Source organism: Balaenoptera physalus (assembly GCF_965194825.1).
Source record: "Balaenoptera physalus genome assembly, chromosome: 10".
NCBI classification, from domain to species: Eukaryota; Metazoa; Chordata; class Mammalia; order Artiodactyla; family Balaenopteridae; genus Balaenoptera; species Balaenoptera physalus.
Genome location: NC_138889.1, coordinates 108,014,077 through 108,036,543, shown reverse-complemented (window position 1 = coordinate 108,036,543; position 22,467 = coordinate 108,014,077). Strand labels below are relative to the sequence as shown.

The 22,467-nt window shown below is 49.6% G+C and overlaps 1 protein-coding gene across 3 annotated transcripts; it reads right to left on the bottom strand.

The window, feature by feature from the left end:
- Nucleotides 1–3,066: 3,066 nt before the first annotated feature.
- Nucleotides 3,067–22,377, bottom strand: BBS1 (Bardet-Biedl syndrome 1). Of its 3 annotated transcripts, none has more exons than XM_082477619.1 (17): nucleotides 21,729–22,377; nucleotides 21,306–21,382; nucleotides 21,156–21,190; nucleotides 17,828–18,100; nucleotides 17,666–17,712; nucleotides 17,486–17,524; nucleotides 17,291–17,363; nucleotides 14,879–15,010; nucleotides 13,925–14,031; nucleotides 12,417–12,537; nucleotides 12,082–12,240; nucleotides 10,908–10,977; nucleotides 10,162–10,320; nucleotides 7,546–7,679; nucleotides 6,380–6,514; nucleotides 5,481–5,567; nucleotides 3,067–5,247 (listed from the first exon to the last, which is right to left on the bottom strand). In XM_082477619.1, the coding sequence occupies exons 1-17, from the start codon at nucleotides 21,773–21,775 to the stop codon at nucleotides 5,161–5,163; spliced, it is 1,782 nt and encodes a 593-aa protein (XP_082333745.1). In that variant the 5' UTR covers nucleotides 21,776–22,377; the 3' UTR covers nucleotides 3,067–5,160. The 3 variants fall into 3 exon arrangements, with proteins under 3 accessions (XP_082333745.1, XP_082333747.1, XP_082333746.1); XM_082477621.1 differs by having other exon boundaries at nucleotides 6,380–6,469; XM_082477620.1 differs by having other exon boundaries at nucleotides 21,306–21,379.
- Between the last annotated feature and the right edge of the window lie 90 nt (nucleotides 22,378–22,467).

Here is a 22,467-nt window from a genome sequence, read left to right as displayed (position 1 = left end):
ATTTTCTTATGTCCAGCAAATCTAAAACTTATTATTTACTTGAAAATTCTTCTGGGTTTTCTGTATTTATAATCATATCTATGAAAAGATAGTTTTGTTCTTCCTTTTTAATTTTTATATCTCTTACTTTTAATATTTTTGGCTGTGCCACGCGGCCTACAGGGTCTCAGTTCCCCAACCAGGGATTGAACCCAGGCCATGGCAGTGAAAGCCCAGCATCCTAACCACTAGACCACCGGGGAACTATCTCTTATTTTTCTTGCCTCTCTGGGTGGAAGAAAGGGTGGCTACCCTTGACTTGTTTCTCACATTAGACGGAATGATTTCAATATTTCACCATAAAATATGTTTGCTGTGTTTATTTATTTAATAGATGACTTTTATTAGGCTGAGAAAGTTCCCTTCTGTTCCAAGTATGTTGAGTTTTGATTCTTTTACTTTTATTCTCTGCCTCTTAAGAATGGCCTGTAGATGGATTGTTTAAATCTTTGTCTTCTAATAACTGAAGTATAGTCAATCTTTTTGGGCCACGCCACACAGCATGTGGGATCTTAGTTCCCTGACCAGGGATCAAACCTGTGCCCCTTGCAGTGGAAGCACAGAGTCTTAACCACTGGACTGCTGGCCAGGGAAGTCCCAGTATTTAGTCATTTTATCTGTTGTAATTAACGTTCTTGGATATATTTCTACTCCTTTATTTTGTGCTATTGTCCTATCTTGTCTAGTTTTTTACCCTTTTAAGTTATTTTTTGCTGGGTGTAGAATTCTAGAATAAATTCTAGTTATTTCCTGTCAATATATTGAAAATATTATTCTGTCTTCTGGTGTCTATTGTTGCTGTAAGTCAGCTGTCATCTATTTCATTGTTTTGTTGTTACTGTTCCTTTGAAGATACTTTCTGTCTCCAATTGCTTTTAAGATTTTTTTGTCTTTGGTATTCTACATTTTACTGTGATGTGTCCAAGTGTGGTTTTCTTTATATTTATCTAAATGGGATTCCTTAGGTTTCTTAATTCTATGAATTGATGTCTTTCATCAGTTCTAGAAAGTTCTCAGTCATATCTTCAGATGTTTTCTCTGCCTCTACTGGAACTCTGATTAGACCTTCCTACTCCATCCTCCTTGTGTTTTTTTAAAAAAATATTTATTTGGCTGTGTCGGGTCTTAGTTGCAGCACACAGGATCTTTAGTTTCAGCATGCGAACTCTCAGTTGTGGCATGTGGGATCCAGTTCCCTGACCAGGGATCGAACCCAGGCCCCCTGCATTGGGAGCACAGAGTCTTAGCCACTGGACCACCAGGGAAGTCCCCCTCCTTGTCTCTTAATAGCTCCTATTTTCTCTGTTTCTGGCATTCTGAATAATTTCCACAAATCTATCTTCCAATTAAGTCTTTCATCAACTGCTAAACCAATCTATTGAAGTTTTTTTGTTTTTTTTTTGTTTTTAGTGGTTGTACCAACTCATCGAGTTTTATGTGTCAAATGTTTTTTCATTTCTAGAGGTTCTGTTTGGTTCTTTTTCAAGTTTGCCTGATCATTTTATATACTCTTGCTGTCTTACATTTTAAGTTTTTTTTTAAATAATCTTTTTCTTATTTATTTTTGGTTGTGTTGGATCTTTGTTGCTGCGCGCGGGCTTTCTCTAGCTGCGGCGAGCGGGGGCTACTCTTCATTGTGGTGCGCGGGCTTCTCATTGCTGTGGCTTCTCTTGTTGCGGAGCATGGGCTCTAGGTGTGCGGGCTTCGGTAGTTGTGGCTCGTGGGTTCTAGAGTGCAGGCTCAGTAGTTGTGGCACACGGGCTTAGTTGCTCCGCGGCATGTGGGATCTTCCCGGACCAGGTCTCGAACCCGTTTCCCCTGCATTGGCAGGCAGATTCCTAACCACTATGCCACCAGGGAAGCCCAAGTTTTCTTTTCAAATTATTATTATTATTTGGCCATGCCATGAAGCATGTGGGATCTCAGTTCCCTGACCAAAAATTGAAGAATTATGAAAAAAGACATGGGGTCCAGGAATTAGGGAATCTAGCCCAGAACATGGCAAACAGAATTCCCAGGAGAAGTGCTCACTGCAGTTCTAGAGAGCCAACAGCATTCACTTAGGCGGGGGATGAACAGAAGTGTACAGAAAAAAGAGGAACCGTCAGACTGGGTTGAGGAAGAATTAGCAATCGGTATAATATAGAAAACTAAGCAAATGAAAAAAACGGCAATTATTAACTCCATGAAAAATAAGTACACAAAAAAGGTAATTTAATTATAGCCCAATTCTTGGCTCTGTAGTAAGTAGATAACTTTCACACAGTAATCCAAACAGTGAGTATGGATTTACCTAAAAACTGGGGAGAAAAGGAGAGGGCAAGGTGCTCCCACAAGAGAGCTATAAGCCTCATCTATTACGATAGGGAGCCAAGAAATAATGTCTAAGCATAAACATACTTAAAGAATAGCTAAGAGAACTGTAGCATGGGAGAAGTACTGGGGAATGGGGAGAGGCTTGCAGGATCTTAGTTCCCTGACCAAGGATTGAACACGGGCCGCTGCAGTGAAAGCGTGAGTCCTAACTGCTAGACCGCCAGGAAATTCCTGAGAGGCTGTTTTCTTGTTATAAACTGCCTAATTCCATAGTACTAAGTAGGTACATGTTTTTAGATACTTAAAAAAAAAAAAAAAAAGAAGGCGGCACCACTCTCCTCATCTTTTTTTTTTTTAAATTAATTAATTAATTAATTTATTTATTTTTGGCTGTGTTGGGTCTTCATTTCTGTGCGAGGGCTTTCTCTAGTTGTGGCAAGCGGGGGCCACTCTTCATCGCGGTGCGCGGGCCTCTCACTATCGTGGCCTCTCTTGTTGCGGAGCACAGGTTCCAGACGCGCAGTAATTGTGGCTCACGGGCCTAGTTGCTCCGTGGCATGTGGGATCTTCCCAGACCAAGGCTCGAACCCGTGTCCCCTGCATTAGCAGGCAGATTCTCAACCACTGCGCCACCAGGGAAGCCCTCTCCTCATCCTTAATGTACAGTTTCTTGGAGCTCTAACTGGTGAGGGCATTGGGTATCATGCACAGTTTCTTGCTTTGTATTGCTTTATTTACACTGTCCAGACCAGTACAATTCACATATTTTTTAATAATAGGTACATTGTATTACATCATATAAATTCACGTTAGGTGTTGGGCTTAGGATAGTTTCTCCACTTTCATCATCATGAATAACTATGAGTAGAACCCAGATCAGACTCCTTTGTTCCGAGTTCACACAGTTCATCACTTCACTGGGGTGAAAGGGATTGTGAGGTCATCTGGCCCAGCCCCAGTGACACAGCTCCAGTGACAAGGGGCCCAATACCTGCTAGGGCAGGCCCTTCCATCTCTGATAAGCTCTCTCAGAAAACTCTTCAGGTTAAGCTGACATCTCTCTGACTGACAGCGACACTCGCTCTTCCTGTCTTTCCATTTCCAGACGAAACCTCCTGCTTATTCCAACTGTGCCTCAGTTGGCTCGATCTAGAAAGTCCAGACCACCCTGATCCAATTGGTCTATGTTTGTGAGTGGCTGGACTGTGCAGAGAGGAGGGGGATGGGGCTCTTTCTCTGGTCCAGTCCCCTTGCTTCTCTTAACCTGGCCCCAGAATGCATTCCCTGGGGAGAACAGGGGGTGACTGTGGGCTGTCCCTCACTGTCTCTGGCACAGAGGCTGTCGCCCGGCAGAATCGATCAGCTTGGGGCCCTTGGTCTCAAGAGCAAAAGCTCTGCACTTACTCCTGTCAAGTACCCCCTTTCTGGAGTTGACTCCTTGTTTCCTCTAGAGGGGCTGCCAACTCTGGGATGTTAGAGCTGAATCTGGTCAAACTGCCTCATTTTACGCTTGGGGAAACTGAAACACACAGGGATTTGGGTACTTCCCACAAGCCTGAGCTGTCTGCCACATGCTAGGCTGTACCTGGTCAGACAGAAGATACCGGTCCTTCCTCAGGCAGTAGGGTTCCTGGCTCACAAATGGCTCAGGGCGGCCCTGGCGGTGCTAACCCTAAAGAAGGCTGTGAGGTGGGCCAGGCAGACTAGCCAGGGGGCTCCAGGAAGCACCAAGGGCCCAGACTGTGGGTCTCTGATGCTTATGGTCTAAACACGTACCTTCGTTCAATCTTCAACCTGACTCAACACCTACGGTCCATGCCTTTCCAGTGAATCTCTCACACTATGGCCACTGCCCAGTGAACTTGCCACTCACCTGACCGATCTGGGCTCCGGGGCATAGAAGAGCATCTCGACTGGCAGTTCTAGGCTTCTGCCTCCCGAACCCCCTCCCCAGGACCCCAGAGACGCCCCTCCTGTGTGCCACGGCCCCACCTCTGCTCTGCCTAGCTGAGCCTTCCTCTCCTGGGATGCTTTCTGGGCACGAGCATCCAAGTCAGGAGCAGCAGCTGTGTGGTCTTCCAAAGCCTGGTGGGGGGCTGGGGCCACTAGCTCCTGCACGGCACTCTCTGCCCCCCCGCAGCAGCTTCTCCCTTGGTGATCTTCATGGAGGATCACAGGCCTGAGACCTTGGCTGAGCCCAAGACTTCCTGTGGGAAGGCAGCTATTCCCTGGGCCCCCTGACTAGAAAGAGGGGCCCCCTGCTGAGCTCACGAGGGGAGATCAGAGTATGTGTTTTGCCTGCAAGCTGAGCTGGCAGGAGCCAAGCCTCTGGAACCCCAGGGAGCGACAGGGGGCTCAGTCTCACCCAAGAAAAGCCTCTGACTGTCTCAGGCAAGGCCCCAGCCAATTCTGCAGCAGCAGCAGAGTGACATGCCTAAGGGAAGCGGCAGATGAGGAGGCTGGGCCTATGCCCTCATCTCACCTTGAGCACTTCAGAACTCTGCCTTCAGACCTGGGAGTGGTTTCTGGGGAAAAGTGGGGGGAAGAGAGAGCCCAAAGGGCCAATGCCTGGGTTTCCCTGAGGAGGACGGAGCCCAACCTCCTGGGGACTCACTGACCTGCTGCTACAGGTCACCCAGTGGTCAGGGTGGTGAGAAAGGGGCACTAGGAGAGGAGAGGGAGGCCGTCGCCCAGCACACTGCTGCACCAGAGTGGGCCGGGGGCCGTGGACTCTGCCCGGCTCAGTGGAAGGGGCTGGATCTCCCTGGTCCTGATTCCACAGGGGCTTTAACACGGGCTCAGGGGTCAGGCAGCTGCCAGCCCCTCACTCACAGGCATGCTGATGTGGGCGCTCAGCAGGGGTGCACTCTGGCCTTCTCGGAGCACCAGCACCTATGGAGAAGGTGCCCAAGGTAGTAGGGGGCATTCCCCCTTTACCCCTGCTCCTGCAAAGGCCAAGCACGGCCTGGTCTGCACTGGCCCTAGTGCAGGGCTCTGTCAAAGGGGAGAAGGAGGCTGGGAGGCCTGTACTGGGCAGACACCCACCCCGTCCTGGCAGCCACCCGGGGGCCTTGTCTGCACTCACTCACACTGACCTCCCCAACTAGTACCAACGGGCAACCTACCTTGATAATGTCTGAGATGCCCTTGTCACTAAGACTCTCCACAAAGGTCTCCAGGGGGTAGTTGAGCCCTGGCACCAGCAAGGGGACCTAAGTTTGGGGACAAAGAGGTAAGGAAGTCAGCCCTCACGCCTAGACGGTGTTTGGTAGATTCCAAAGCACTCTCATACCTGTTGTCCCCGCTGAACTTCAGTGTGCCCTGGCAGGGTGGGCAGGGATGACAAGCCCGTTTGAGGAGGATGTGGGCTCAGTGGTGGGAGTGAATGCCACAGGGCTGCATGCATGTCCCTAATTAAAGCTAAACCTTTTTTTTTTTTTTTCTTTCTTTTGGCCACACCGCACAGCAGGCGGGATCTTAGTTCCCCGACCAGGGATCGAACCCGTGCCCCCTGTAGGGGAAACGTGGAGTCTTAACCACTGGGCCACCAGAGAAGTCCCTAAACCTAAACCTCCAACCAAGTCCAGGGCTATTTCTTTCATATCCCGAAGTCTTTCTCAGTTTCTGGTCCTTCCAACTTAGGGTCAAACCTGGACCCGGGGGGAAACCAGGCTCTTCACTCTGTAAGAGTCTCCTTGGGGCTCCCATTCCTGCTGCAGGAGTGGCTGGAAAACAGGGTGGGCTCTGGGACCCCAGAGCACCAACAGGCTTCTGAGAGCAGCACCGGTGAGGCCTGAACTCTCACTGTTCTCCCAGAACCTGCGGTGTGCCTCCCTGAGACCTCGCACAGGCTGGGAGAAAAGCAGCTGAGGCAGGTCTCGGGGGCTCCCCCAGGGCCCCTGCTGCACCCTAGTCTGGTCTGTGGCTGTAGCCACTTGCCAGCTCCCTCACCTCTGACCTGACATCTAATCCGGCCCCGCCCCACCCTTTCTCACTCCAGGTCTCAGTAAGGTGGGTCCAGTACCTTGAAGAAGGCCCGGGGCAGAGCATAGAGCCCCTCGTTGTACAGGAAGCAGACCAGCAGCCCCAGGATGGGTCGGGCTGCTGAGGTGTTCTGCAGGTGAAGGGTGAGCTTAAAGGTGGGGCCCAGGCCCTGAACCTGTGCAGAGGGTGGGGTGGGGAGAAAGCCCGTAGGACCTAGTGGCCTTGGGGGCCGAATACGGCCTACCCCAGCCCTGCCCGCCTGCTCCCCCATCAGCACCCTCAAGTCACCTTCCTCGAACTGCTCTAACGCACTGTCCATCCGCCCCTCAAAAGGCACGGAGCTCAGAAGCTTGGCTCCATGTGCAAGGGATGAGCAAAAGCCCAGAGCGGAGAAGGGGCTCGACCGAGGCCACGCAGCAAGTTGGTCGGAGGCACAGCTGGCTTGGGGAAGCCGGCCCTGGCTCCCACCTGCGTCCGCGCCCCGCCCCGCCCCGCCCCGCTCTTCGCAGGGCCTGGCCCACCTCCTCCTCTCGTCCTCTGGTGGCTGCAAGGATTTCACTTTCCTCCCTCTTCCCCTCGACTGCTCTGCAGCCGCTTCCTCTCTGTATCTATCCACTTTCTTTAGGGAAAGAGACATCAGAAGCCCAACTGGATCAGACAGCACACCTCAGAGACCCATTCAGAGCCGGCTGGAGCCCTGACGACCTTGAGGTCACTTGTGTCTGAGTACAAGGGCCCCGCATCCTCCTTGTGCCAGCGTAAGTCTCGGGATGGCCCCTTCCCAGTACCGGGCAGTCTGAGCTCCTTGGGCTGCTGGCAGTTACCGAAATGAACAGGTTTCTTCCCTGTACCACAGCTGTAAGAGTCCCTCCAGGCTCCTGGGAAGAAGCATCCCAAGGTGACCACCTGTGTGCCCTCTGCCCCAAGTCTGGGGGCTCGTCTGAGGCACTGCATGGAACGAGGGGGCTGGAGAGCGTGCCCCACTCTGCGGCCAGCCAAGGGGAAGAGGCGGCACAGGGAAGAGAAGGTGAGAGCGCTCTCACAGAGGAGGACATGAGACTTGGGCCCTGGGCCTCTGGGAAGGCGAGAAGGGGCACGGGGCCTAGTTGCCTTGGGATCCGCTCCGGGGCTGGGGGCCCGTCCAGCCCTGACCTCTGCCCCTCTGGCCCTGAGGTGGCCTGATGCCCCCGCCACGTGGGCGCTCACCACAGCGTGCAGCTTGAGCGGCTCCCGCGCCGTCGCAGACACGGGGCTCAGGCTGGACTCGAGGGCCTGCACGTAGGCACGGGCGGCCCGGAGGCGCAGCAGGTAGAGGTCTGCCTGGAAGGTCCGGTGCATGGCTGAGGAGGCACACAAAGGGCCGATGCTGGACATGAGGCGGGAGAAGGGGGCAGGGCTGGGGGAGAGCGTGCTCAGGCGGCCGTGGGGAGAGTGCAAGAGGAAGGCACAGCGGGCAGAGGCTGGGAACGCGGGGAACAGGAGCACCGAGGGCCCACAGCCGGCCTCTGGTGACACCGGACGCTGCGGACCACTCCCTGCTCCTCCTTCCTGGTTCTCCCACCACCTGGCTGCCCACACAACCTCAGCCTCCTTTGCTGGCTCCTTCTAGTAAGGGCTGGGGTTCCCTTGAGTTTTGTCCTTGGTCCTCTTCTCATCCTGTCTTCCTCGCTGCACCATCCATGTCCTGCCCCGGCTGTGACCACCCCAAAGAGGAACAACCGCGAGCTCCTGAGGGCAGGGGCGCATCAGGGCCCGGCCCACGTCTGCACCTGGTACTGTGCGCTCATTTTTGGCAGCTCGGCGCCCAGCCTGCCTGCTGCTTCTAACTGCCTGATGGGCACCTCCACCTGGACGTCCCATCAACCCCTGGAGCTCAACGCTGTGGAAACCAACCTCACTTCCCTAACTCCGTCACTGGATCCCCATGCATCAAGTCACCAAGGTTCACCCCTCACAGCTAATCATTTGCCAAGGTCGGATGACTCTTCCTCAAGGCCTCTCCAGAGCCCGCTCCCTCCCCTCCATCCCACTGTCCCTACTTTCCAGACTGAGCACCTTGGTCAGCCAGTCTGTCCTTGCTCCTTGTGCCTGCGAGGAGCCTTCTGCCATTCAGAAGCTTTCAGCTTTATGTTATCCCATCCTTTCATCTTTCCTTTTTCCTCTAATACTTTCAGTTTATTTTTAATTTACCCAGAATTAACTTTTGTGTTTGGTATGAGGCAGAGTTCTAACTTTTTTTCTAGAAACAAGTTGTCCTAATTATGTTTTTTGGACAGTCTCTCCTTCCCCCACTAATTTGAAATGACACCTCTATCATATACTGACTTTCCACGTGTACAAGGGTCTGTTTCTGGACTTCCTCAACGTGCCACTGAGCTGTATCAATTCCCATACTGATGCCACAGCTGCTAATTCCTACAGCTTCATAGTTCATTCTGCTATCTGATAGGCTGAGTCTCCTCATTCTTATTTTCCCCAAACTTCTTAGATGTACTCTTAGAATCAACTGGTCAAGTCCTCAAAATAAACCCCATTGGGATTTTAACTGTAACTTTGCTATGTTTCTAGATTAATTTCAGAAGCTGTTAACTAATCAACAGCTTTACAACTTTAGGTCTTACTACCCTGAGACTTCATAAGTCTCATCATTTAAATATTCAGGTGGTCTTTCCTGTTCTTTAAAGCAGTTTTATAATTTTCTTTATTAGACTTTGTATGTTTTCTTGTTAAGTTTACGTCTAAGGATTTCTTCGCTATTGTGAATGGAGACTTTCTCTTTTCTAACTGGATACTGTTGGTATATACAAAAGCTATTGATTTTTGCTATTTTCATTATACCTTAGAGAACTTCCTAATTATTTCTCTAATATATCAATTGCTTCTCTTGGGTTCTCTAGGCTACAACAGCCTGCTAGCTATTTTCTTTATCCTGTAATTTATCCTTTAAACTGTAAGCCAGATTCCTTTCAAAGACAGAGGGGGTTGAGTTACTGTATTTTTCTGCTTAACATCTTTCCCATCTCTCCACTACACGGAATAAACCAAAACATCTTAACTTTGCATTCCAGGCCCTTTTGGAGCCAGCTGACCTGCTTTTCCAGCCTCCCCTCTGGCCACTGAACCTTCCTGCACTGCACCCGCAGCTACATGGCAGATGCTGCTTATATCCAGGTAGGGCCAGCCCTGTGCCTTTTCCCAAGCCTCTGCCTAAATCGCCCTCCCCTCTCCCTCTCTGGCTGGTAGGCTTATAATCATCTTTTAGGGTCAAATCCAATATCACCTGTCTCTGAAGCCTTTCCCAGGCTCCCAGGCAAACACATTCCCTTGTGTGTCTCAACAGCCCTCTGCAGAGACTTATTCTACACCTGTCATGCAACGTGAAGTTAGCAAGGTCTACTGAGCTCTTTAGGTAGGGACTGGCCTAATTCTAGGCACCTGGCACAAGGCCTGACATAATCATAGGTATTAAGTGAATGAATGAATGAATGAATGAACAAAAAGAGCAGGAAAATCAAATAGGATAAGGAAGAACCTTGATCAAATTCTACTTCTCTCATGAGAATTCCTGCATCTAGAAGTGGCTGCTCCTTCCTCGAATTCTAGGGGCTCTCGCCCTCACCCACAGCACCTTCCACCTTGAGGTCTAGCTCTTTGTTGGCAGGGTGTACCTCCTAGGCTGTCTCTGGGCTTCCAGAGGTATGAGACCCACCCGGTTCACCCAGGTCTCCTCCCACTGCTCAGGGCACCCAGGTGGCATTCACCCAGTTCCTGCTGCTTTGGCGCAAGGGAGGAGGAAGAGGAAGGAGCCAGCCTGAATCTCACCGGTGCCGGCTTCCCGCTCTCGCAGTGTCTGATCCACATAAAGCCGGGTCTTTCGGGGCATGTTAAGTTTCATGGCCTGGGCTGGTGGGGGACCTGCTTCACCTCCCCCCTCCACAAACACTGCTGTGCGCTTCAGGATCTTGATAATCAGGCCACCACCTAGGGAGGAGGACAGACAGAAGCAGATTTGTCCTCCCCAGTTCTACCCTACATTCCCATTATTTCTTCCCAAACAATCTGTCTCATATCGACGCATTTCAGTCTTCCTGCTGAGACTCTGAGTTTCTGGAAGGAATGAAATGTGTCCTACCATTAATTAATTCATTCATTTAGCAGTTGATTTACTTGTTTATTTTTGGCTGCGCTACTCTGCTTGCAGGATCTTACTTCCCTAACCAGGGATCGAACCCGGGCCCCCTGTAGTGGAAGAGCAGAGCCCTAACCACTGGACCGCCAGGGAATTCCCTAGCAGTTATTTATTGACCACTGTGATGTTCCTGGCATTGTGGCTGATACTGGGGTGAACTGGAGACACAGCCAGGGCCTGGCCCCCAGGTAGCGACATCAGACTGCTAGTGAGCTGTCCCCAGTGAAGGCCCAGCCCAGACAGGACGTGTGTCTGCAAGCCCTGCTTTCCAAACCCAGGCCCACCCATGTTCCACATCCACCTCCTCTTCTTTCCCAGGATCTGGCCTATCTCACTGACTCCCAACTTTAAAACCCTTGCCAGGCCTGACTCTCCTCACCTCGTGTAGTCATGATGAGGGTGTGATCTTCCCGCCCGTAGCGGCCAAAGCAAAGGCTGGTCACTGCATCCTACGGTGGAGATGTCAGAGTTTAGCTGGGAAAATGACTCAGTGAGGAGAGCAAGACTGGGGGGAGGGGGATAAGGCTGGGAGACCCCAGGTATGATGTAAGAGGTGAGATGTGAGGCGAGGCCTGGAGCCACGCCGCCTCTAACCCCAGCCCCCTCCTCACTGCCGCGGCCGCAGTTCCAGACTGAACGTCACTGGCTTTGGGGTCAGCTTTCTAAGAGGTCTCCCAGCCTAGTCTTCCTCCCCAGTGTCTTTCACACTGCTGCCTCTGCTGCCTTTCAAAAATACAAACACGACCACGCCTATTCCCTGCTGAAAAACCTCCAGTGGCTTTTGCCCTCCTTGTTAGGACATTCAAGGCCTTCCGCATCTGACGCCAAACTGCCTTTTCTATCAGTTCTCTCCCTGCCCTTTCCCCAACCCACACACCACACCGCCTGCCCTCCCAGCAGCCTGTGGTCCAAACCAGCTGCTTTCTACTTTTACATTGTGACATACGACACTTTATACATACAGGTACACAAAGTTTCACATGTGATATATTCTGAACTTCTTTTTTCTGGTTCTGTTGCTGGCCTATTAAATCGATTTTGTTTGAAAAACTCTGGTCCAGGTTCATCAAACTACCTGGATTCCTTTAAAGAACACTCATGCCTCTCAGCCTTTGTTCATGTTATTTCCAGTCTGGAATATTCTATCTCCATTTATCCACTCCATTTATCGAAGCAGACTGCTTCAAGGCCCAGCTGAATTGTGATTTGCCCTGTGAAATGGCTCCTGAGTTCCGTCCCCATTTATCCTTCACCACCGCCCCCAGTCACTAGGCTGCCTCTGTGCTTTTTCAGTGCTTTGCTCTGCTTTAGTCTGCCTTGTATTTGAATCAGCTGTGTCTCTAGCTGGCTATCACTTCAGACTGTAAGTTCCCTGACAGTAAGGATTCAGTCACTGATTTATCCTTCTAATACAGTGAGTTGTGCATAGGAGATGCTCAGCGAATGTTTTCAAAATGCATCAGAAGTTAAGGACGGCAGGTGGAGTGGGGTCAGGAGAGGCAGCTAAGGGGCCCCACCGGCGGGAGCGGGGCAAGGAGGAGTCAGCAGCTCACCGGCGCGCGGACGACGCTGAGCAGGGCCTTGTCACGGTAGATGCGGACCTCTCCGTTGGCCAGTCCGGCCATGACGGCCTGCAGGCCCCGGGAGCGCTGCTCCAGGAGGTTCATGGTCAGGATGGCCGCGGGCATCTGCACTGTCCACAGCCTCTTACCCTGCAGGGGGGACGGGGGACGGCTAAGTGTCTGCAGGGGGCTCAGGGCTTAAGAGCGGAAAGAAGGGGTGGCTGGAGTTGCTGGGAAGGGAAGGCCAGAAGGGCTCGCCTGCTGCGGGGGGTGCTGAGGAGGCACGGGCGGAAGGGCTGGGGCTGCTGCTTGCCCGGAGGCCACACCTTGTGGGTGAAGCCGTGCAGGCTGTCTTGGTTGCTGCCCACCACCAGGACCTTGTGAACCCGGACAAGCCCCACAGGCTGGGCGCTCAGCTCGATGCAGTACTTGGGGCGCTTGGAGTCTCTGTGGAATAAAGACACACTCTCCCAGCCCCAGAGAAACCCTCTCTCCTTCCCCGGCTGACCTTCCTCTTTCCAAGCCCCACAGACTATCCTGGCAGGAACCTTGGCCCACAAGCAGATGACTGCGGTATTAGTTCCACCTCTATGACTTAGTAGCTGCATGACCTTGGATAACAGGAAGTGTGTCTTCCCTCCTAGCCTTCCTCTCAACTTCACCACAGTAATTTGTGTGATAACCTGGCATTTACCAGTTTACAGTGAGCGTACCGCAGGTTAGACAAAGTAATGGACCGATGCAGTTTAGTAATTTATCAGAAAAGCATGAGGAGTTTACTCTGTGTAAATGCACTGTTCTCAGTTTCCTGGCCTCTGAGTCTTAATTTCTCTTATCCAGAAAGTAGGGATAATTCCTGTCTGTCCATCACAGGCTCTAGCCCACCTTTCTTAAGTCTAAGCCAGAGTCATCTCCCACCTGCTGACTCGTCTGAGAGCTTCCCCACTGGTCTCCGGGGCTCCTTCCAAACTACCCTCCACCCAGCACGGTAATCTTTAAAAAATGTAAACGGGTCATGTCATTCTTCTGAGTAAAACCTCATAACAGTTTTCTACTGCACTTCAGATAAAATCCAAAATCTTTACCATGTCCCACCAGGTCCTGCATGACCCGACCCTGGTCTCTACGTCATGTCTTGCCACCAAGCTTGAGTGGCACATGACAATGTCTTTCCCACCTAGAGTTCGCTTAAATTTCCTCTGCCTGTAACACTCTTGCTTCACTTTTTGAACAACTGGCTCCTTCTTAACCTTCAAGTCATCTCCCCAGACAGGCATTCACTGATCACCCTGACCCCATTATTTTTTCCCATTGAGCCTAGATTTTTCCTCCATAGCATGCATCCAGTTTGCAATATTATCTTGGTTTGTTGACTTTAATATCTATCTTCCCACAAGGGCAGGGACTTTGTTTATGTTTTGCTCATCAATATATCCCCAATACCTTATACAATGCTTAATACATAGTAGGTGCTCAAAAACATTTCTTGAATTAAAAAAAATGACTGTTGAGAAATATCAAACTAATGCATAAGGAAATTTCACATACCTATAAAAGCAACAGAACAAATATGAGAGACTATTTTTATTTCTTCTAATATCTGATTGCATCACTCGTGTTATGGCCACCCAGCCTGGTCTCTCACTTTGCCAGGCCCCATCGGACAAGCCTCCACACGTCCCCTGTGCTCAAGGGCTCTGCCTCCTATATGAAGTTCTCAGCTCTTTCCATTCCCACATTCCAGCCCCAAAGCCCCCTGCTCATCCTACAAGCCCTCAAAACCACCAGGTTTCTGAGATGTTCCTCTGGCCCCAGAGACCACGGATGTGGCTACCTTCTCAGCATATAGATGTTCCCGTTGCGGCAGGCAGCAGCAAGACGGAACTCCACATCAAACTGGCCAGAAACCTCCAGGAAGACGGGGACGCTGGGTAGGTTCATCTGCAAAGAAGAGACTCAAACATCCGGATTTCCCTGGAGCCCCAGCCCTTCCCTGACCTGAAGTAATTCCTCCAAGTCCCAATCTCCTCACTCACACCCTGCTGGTCACAGTTTAAACTTGTACAATTTTTCTGGAAGGAAACTCGGCAACATGTAGCCCTTTGACTAAACTAGGCCACTTCTAGGAATGCATCGTAAGGAAGCATTTAGATAAGCACGCAAAGATGTTTGGGCAAGGAAGCCCACTGCGGTGGTGTTAATAATAGCAAAAAACTGCAAACAAATGTACAATAGGTGACAGGGTACATCTATATAATCAATGTTGTGTGGCCTTTGAAAAGGCTGGTGTGGTTTTATATAGATATGGAAAGATATTGATAAGCTTCTGCTACATGAAAACAGTAGCTTACATGATCCTATACCACGAGGCCATATTTGTAAAAAAAAAAAAAATTATGTAAAGTTATATATCTGTGTCTAAATATGAAAATGTCTGGGAAGACTTATGCCAAAGACTTATCTGTGGGTGGTGGGATTTGGGCATATATATCCTTTTCTTTTCTTCTTCTTTTTTTTTTTTTTTTGGCCCCATCACATGGCATGTGGGATCTTAGTTCCCCGACCAGGGCTTGAACCCGTGCCTCCTGCAGTGGAAGCACAGAGTCTTAACCACTGGATTGCCAGGCAAGTCCCTATATCTCTTTCTTTATGCTTATCTACATTTTATAATTTTCTACAATGAACACATATTACCAAGAACTAACTGGGGGGGCAGGAGATATTGGGGAATGGGGGAGGGAATGGAGCCTGGGCCACGGGTGTGCCCACGGCCAGGCCCCACACTGACCTTGGCCAAAACAGTGAAGGCCTCTGGGTCCAGCACCAGGAGCTCCTTGTTCTCAGTGCCCAGCACCAGGCAGGACACAGCGTCCTCGTCAGCCAGGTTCTTCTTTAAGGTGGTCATGGTGGTGATGACTGTCTGCAGAGGGACTCCAGGGGTCACCCAGTAGCTCCCCTCACACTGTCCCCCCAGATGCTCCCAGGACGCCCCAGGAAGAAAGAGGGCAAAGGAGGAGGAAGAGTATCAGAGATGCGACAGAAGATTTATGTACAAAGGTGTTTACTGCAACAAACCTAACTTTCTAACAAAAGAAGATTGTCTAAGTCAATTATAAACTATCTGTATGATAAAAAACCCATGCAGTCATTTACAAAAATCACATTTTACAAGAAGACTCAATGACAGGGAGGATGCTTCTAATGTAATAAGAGAAAACACAGGTAAAAAGTTATGTTAGTATTATCCCAGTTTTAAAAAAATATATGAATAAAAAAACATGCTGGAAAGCTAAACCCTTAAATACAAACACTGGTTATCTCTGGACAATGAGATCATAGGTGATGTTTAATTTCTTCATTGTGCTTTCCTACAGTTTCTACAGTGGGCATATGTTCTTTTTCTAATTGTGATTGGAGAGAAAACAAGAGAAGGGGATGATCCCTTTTTTAGGAATTTCTCCTATGGAAATAATTTAGTGGGACTAAAATGTTTCTTTGGATAAAGCTGTTCATTGTGTGACTATCTTTAAGATAAAAAAAAAGGAATGATCCTCAATGCCTAGTGGAAGGAGAAAAGTTATAGAAATCTGGATGTTAGTGGCTCCCAATCATGTAACCATGGCACATACTTGGAACGATGGCCTCCCCAAAACTGCATCTTTTAAGCAATACTTACTTAATTCACTTCCTGATTTTAAAAGTACTCAAAGATAGTGACAACTGTGGACCTGAGCTGCTGATCAGCAAGAGAGAACAATGTCTCTTGCAGAACTGTCTAAGGCTAGCCAGAGGCTGAGGTATGTGTTGGTCAGTGTGTTCGGCTCACGTGGCCTCTACCGGAAGTAGCCGGTTCCCCTGAGGCTTTCTGAAATGCAGGGACAGCTATGGGAGCCCATCCCTGAGCTAGGGTCAGGAACCCCTAGGTCAGGAACCACTGGAGTTCATCAACGAATAGGATCATCAATAAAGCCATTAAAAGCGTAACTAAGAAAAATATGAAGTGCATAAAAAGGAGACATTTCTTCTCCAATGACCTGCATGTGAATAGTTACATAAACTATGAATGAAATAATGAATAATCAATGAAATAATCAAGGGGCCACTTGATTAAAAATGGAGTTCTTCAAGACTAATGCTCGGGCTTCCCTGCTGGCGCAGTGGTTGAGAATCCGCCTGCCAATGCGGGGGACACGGGTTCAAGCCCTGGTCTGGGAAGATCCCACATGCCACGGAGCAACTGGGCCCGTGAGCCACAACTACTGAGCCTGCGCGTATGGAGGCTGTGCTCCGCAACAAGAGAGGCCGCGACAGTGAGAGGCCCGCGCACCGCGATGAAGAGTGGCCCCCGCTTGCCGCAACTAGAGAAAGCCCTCGCACAGAAACGAAGACCCAACACAGCCATAAATAAATAAATAAATAAATAAATTTATAAAAAAAAAAAAAGACTAATGCTCAAGATATAATGTTATGTACTCAAGGGCAGCAGGGTATAAAAGCATATTTATAAAGGAAATGTACCAAAATGGTAAGAGTACCTCTGAGTAGTGAGTGTAGTCACTTATATTTCTCCTTTATATTTCTCTTTATCTTCAAAGTTCTCTCTAATGAAAATATATTACCTTTACCCCCAAGATGATAAAAGTTATATAAAGCTACATAACTATATATCAATTCAGAGCTGTCACTGTGGGGCTTCCCTGGTGGCGCAGTGGTTAGGAATCTGCCTGCCAGTGCAGGCGACACGGGTTCAAGCCCTGGTCCGGGAAGATCCCACATGCCGTGCAGCAACTAAGCCCATGCACCACAACTACTGAGCCTGCGTGCCACAACTACTGAGCCCGCGCGCCTAGAGCCCGTGCTCCACAACAAGAGAAGCCACCGAAATGAGAAGCCTGCGCACCGCAACGAAGAGTAGCCCCCTCTCACTGCAACCAGAGAAAGCCCATGTGCAGCAACAAAGACCCAATGCAGCAAAAAATTTAAAAAATGAAAATAAATAAATAAATTTATTCAAAAAAAAAAAAAGCTGTCACTGTTAACTGGAAAGTAGAAGCCCTGCAGCTTTGTGACTATATATGTGGAAGGGTAACTGCAAAGTAAAACTAGTCGCGTTTGTCTGTAGAATTTACCACTAATGTTACATTGTCTTTTTTAAAAACTGTCCATATTTTTTCTAGGGAAATAAGAGAGGGGGCAGTACCTGCCGCCTGATGGACTTGGACTTGTGCTGGTTCACAAATGCCTCCATTTCACTCAGCTCCAGCTGCAGAAACCTGGACACACAGAGCACTGACACCTGCATGCCTTGGGCCTGGCTGCCCTCCCCAGGCCACTCCACAGCCGCTCCCTCCACCCTGGGAGCTTCTGGAGCTCTGGCCCTCCAGAGGGCCCTTACCTGAGTGACTGCACAGACAAAGGCACCTCTGCCTTCTCCCTGTAAGGAGAGGGACCATCATGGCAGGTTTAGTTAAGGAACAGGGCCTGGGGGTCAGACTGCGGGCTCTGGGATGAAGGCGTAGGGGTGGGGGAGTGAGGGAGGGGTAGGAGGCATACGAAGGGGGAAGTGGGATCTCACCGGATGCCCTCCAGCATCTCCTTCAGGGTCAGGGGGTCAATGCGGTCCTGGGCCAGCATGGGAAGAAGGTACAGCGTGTGAGCACCAGAGCCAGGCAGGGAACGAGGACAACCCCGAGGCTGCCCCCTTCGCCTCCCTGTTCTCATCCCGCCCATCACTCACCTCTTTGGCCTGGTTCCAAAGGTCTTGTTCCAGGGGGTTTGGAGGCAACTGGGGCAGGGTGAACTTGAAGTAGGGCCTGAGATTCTTATACACATACACACAAGGGCCTGACGCGAGTGCCAGCGCTGGTGTCCGGGGTTCGTGTTGCTCCATGAGGAAGGTGGCAGCAGCGGCTGGCAGGGCAGGTAGCGGGCTTTCGCTCAGCACTGTGGGTCCTTTAAGCACCTTCAGGCGGGGCTGCTGCCCACCTGGGCCAAGGTCCCCCACCACCAGCTGTAGAGAGAGGCTGGCTGATTCCAGGCTCAGGGTCTAAAGACCACCCCCTACTGCCCCTCTTCTTGGGCTTAGCTTTTTGCTGGTGCACATTCATATATGCTCACAATGCACCATGGGTGGGTGGGGGAAGGGCAAAGGCTTTGCAATAAGGCTTGCAAGCCGTGTGATCTTGGGAAAACCGATGCAACTTCCTGAGCCGCAGTTTTCCCACGTGCAAAAGGGGAATACCTACCATATGACACTTGTAGTGAAAATCAAATGAGATAATCAGCTAGAGAACCTAGCGAGGAATAGGTGGCAGCCGATGTTTTCATTGTTTGTTCAGTAAACATTTCTTCAGGGCCTGCTCCATGCCAGGCACTGTTCTAGACACTGGAACAGTTGCTGAGGTCAGTGGGGGGCCTGAAACTCATATCTGGGCTCTGAGGCCTGGCTTCCAAACGGGAACAGAGCTAAAGATGCAGAACGAATCACGCAGAACAGGATGTGCTCTATGGACCCAGAGAGGAGAACCAAGCTCCTCAGCCTGTCTTTTCCACCCTCCAAGCCACTGTAGCTGTCATGCAAGCCCATTCTCCTGAGTGAGGCCTTCAAGGTCCCTCTGATCTGGTTCCCAACTTATTTTCTAACACCTCCCTATCCATGCTATGCTCCAGCCAGAATGGGGGCTGCCACAGAACGCCCGGATTCTGAGCATGTACAGTGTGCTAGGAGCCACACCAGTAACTTCATGCATCCTTTCATTTAATCCTAGCAACAGCCTGTGAGGTAAGTACGATTATTAGCCTCATTTCACACATGAGGAAGCTGTGGCTTAGAGATGTTAGGTAAAAGTCACACGGCTAGTAAGTGGTAGAGTTAGGACCTGAACCTAGGTCTGTCTGGATCCAAAGCCAGTGGTCTTAACTATTATTTCATATCGGCCTCAACTTTCTAATTTCAAATTTACTCTTTCCAAATATGCTGTGAACTTCCAAGCCTCTCTGCCTCTGCTTGTGCTGTTCCCTCTGCCTGGAATGCCCTCCTCTCTTCCATGCCTTCTTGGTACACTTCATTCATTCTTCAGCACCAGTTCATGTTACTGCCCTCTAGTGCCTCCTGATAGATTCACTGTTCTTTCATTGGTGCTCCCGTAATACTTTCCATATATTCTATTTTAGCATCCACTCATCTACCCCCAAAATATTTATCAAGTATCTCATTTGTGCCAGGCACTGGGTTAGATGCTGGGAATGGACAGTAAGCAAACTAGCCATTGAAAAAGTCATTACACAAAAGCATTACCATTTCACATTAGTTATTGGGTCTGTGATTTCTCTACCCTTCACTGCTGTCAGCCCAGCGCCAAGCATACACTAGGTGTTCAGTCAACATTATGGATGAATTAAGGACATTGTCTATATCTCCTTCTGACTATGGACTGACTCATTTCTGAGTTTAGTGTGTGCACAACACCTGACACACAGAAGGGGTTCACTGTATGCTTGCCGAATTGTTGAATGATTTATGGATAGGAATTTGGGGGCCAAAGTCACCAAATCCTACTGCACAGTCCATGTAGGGTATGATTCCCTTCAAGCTGCCCACATAACACACCCATTGTGGGTTCACTGCCCTTGCTGAGGGCTGAGCTGACAGACCCAGGTCTGCCACCTTTTGCAAACTCGGTAAACTCGGCCTCTCAGAATCTATTTTCCCACTAATAAATAATATCTATGTATGTGAAACTGCCTCAAAGAGAGTCTAGTCCAGACATGTTAACTTCCTTTCTTTAGCCCAATATATATCTCAACCTTTTAAAAACCTGTGCCTTCAAATTTTTTTATTTTTTTATTTTATTTTATTTTATTCTATTCTATTTTATTTTTATTTATTTATTTATTTTAATGAGAGCCTCTGGGAACTACAGTTTTGTCTTTTATTTTATTTTATTTATTTATTTATTATTTATGGCTGTGTTGGGTCTTCGTTTCTGTGCGAGGGCTTTCTCTAGTTGTGGCAAGTGGGGGCCACTCTTCATCACGGTGCGCAGGCCTCTCATTATCGTGGCCTCTCTTGTTGCGGAGCACAGGCTCCAGACGCGCAGGCTCAGTAATTGTGGCTCACGGGCCTAGTTGCTCCGCGGCATATGGGATCTTCCCAGACCAGGGCTCGAACCCGTGTCCCCTGCATTGGCAGGCAGATTCTCAACCACTGCGCCACCAGGGAAGCCCTTATTTTATTTTTTTAATATTTTCTTGACTGCATCATGCGGCATGTGGGATCTTAGTTCCCCAACCTGGGGTCGAACCCACGCCCCTTGCATTGGAAGTGTGGACTCTTAACCACTGGACCGCCAGGAAAGTCCCCCAATTTTTTATTTCTTTATTTACATTTTATTTACTTACCTTTATACTTTAAATTAAATTTAAAATTTAACCTTTTTATTATGGGAAAATTTCAGTCATATACAAAAGTAGAGAGACTCATACAATGAACCCCCAAATACTCATCATCCAGCTTCAACAATGATTAGCTCATGGCTAATCTTAAAATCTATGCCTTTTTTAAAAAAAAAAAAATTTATTTATTTATTTGGCTGCACCGGGGTCTTAGTTGCAGCACGTGGGATCTTTAGTTGTGGCATGCGGGATCTAGTTCCCTGACCAGGGATCGCACCCGGGCCCCCTGCATTGGGAGCATGGAGTCTTAACCACTGGACCACCAGGGAAGTCCCTATGCCCTTTTGATAAACATAAAACTCTCACTCTCCTCCCTTCTACTTTCCCTCCAGAGTAACGCCCACCCCCAACCAAGGGATGTGCCGTTCCAGCAAAGAATTACCTCAAGTTAACAAAATTAAGAGGCTTTATCTTAGTATAATTTCCAGCAGCATTTTGCTTGCTTTACTTTCCGCAGTCTGTACTGTGAAATCAACAGGTTCTCTTCACTTTCCACATTAAAAATAAAAATTAACCCTAAATGTGCTTTTTCAAAGTACACATTAATCCCAGATTATGCTGAGCTTCTTTGGAGCCATCGGGAAGTCTCACCTCTGGGGTGATATGCTTACCTTGTACTCACCGTCCCCATGCAAATCTGCCAGCTCTGGAAAACATAAAACAGCCATAAGCCAGGGTCTCAGAATTCTAGAGGCTTCACTACAGAACCATCTGACTCCTCCATCCCCCAAGAACCGGGGTTCCTGGTCCCAGAGACTCACCCAGGCAGGCGGAAAAGGTGTGGATGTTGGCCATGGGGTCGTAGTGTGCATCCAGCCATTTCGAACTGGCTTCACTGCTGGGAGAAGAGGGAAACAGTTGCAGGAGGCGCGGAAGATGAATCCCAAGGGAGGGGAAGAAAACTTGCCGGAGCTGGTTTCTGAGAATGAGGTGTGTAGGGAGCTCTGAACTAGGGGTATAGAACATCTGGGTCCAAGTCCAGGGTCCACCACCGGCGCACAGAATGACCTCGAATCACCCACACGCACCCATTCGCTCCTTGGGCCTCAGTTTCCCCACTTGATCTCTAAGAGCCCTTCAAGGACCGCCAGCGCTGCTGAGAACCGCAGGAGCCCAGATTCCGGGGACCAGGGCACCCTCTTTACATAGGTAGGAAAAGAGGCCTCCAGGACCCCAGCCTTCACCTCTCAGCTCTGCCGCTGTCGGAATCCGACGAAGACGCAGCAGCCATCTTCTCAGGCGTCACCCTGGCAACCAGCTCCGGCAAACCGCCGCGCAGCGCCTAATAGAGCCCGGGTTCTGGAAAGCTCGCGTATAAAGGTTCCGGGCGCTCAGCTTTCCGGCCCGGGACGGAGAAGCCAGCGAGCAGGATGCTCTGGCTTCTGCCGGGTTTCTAGCTACTGAGATGCAATCCCTCATTCCAGCTCATATCATTTATCCTTGATCCTTCCAGTAGGAGCTTCTGGGCCCTGCAGCTCAGGGTCAGCGGCAGGGCCCTCTAGCTTTGAGCCCTGGAGAGGAGCCCTTCTAGTGTTTACGAACAGCAAAACTAACTCCTCCCCTCTTCATCCTCATGGTTAACCGGGTGGAAAAGAGGCCACTCCTTTTCTCCCTCCTTACTCTAGAGGTCCAGGCTCAGAGAAAAAACACAAAGGGTAAGACATTAAATCCTAGGATTGTGACTGAAGTTGAGGCTTTCCAGTTTTTAGGTTCCTGGAATATTTTAAAATAGAAGAAAAGCCACGAAGGAGGACGTCAAAAATTGTGCTATGTTCATCTCTTGACTCTCTGTATATCCACATTTAGAGGTGATGTCAAAATCCCGTTGTGGACGGGAGCCTAAAAATCACCCTCCTTCTCCCTCCGCAGGCCTTGATCCCAGCACCCTGCTGGGAGCAAATGAGAAGTGAGGCAAAGGCAAGG

Bases quoted from the DNA above. Each gene is read 5' to 3' on its own strand.
- BBS1 (XM_082477619.1), bottom strand. From the start codon at position 21,775: ATGGCTGCTGCGTCTTCGTCGGATTCCGACAGCGGCAGAGCTGAGAG. The intron at 15,011-17,290 runs GTACTGCCCCCT...GTCCCTCTGCAG, and splicing joins CCAAGTCCATCAGGCGGCAG to ACAGTCATCACCACCATGAC. The intron at 12,538-13,924 runs GTAGCCACATCC...TTTATTCCACAG, and splicing joins AACATCTATATGCTGAGAAG to AGACTCCAAGCGCCCCAAGT.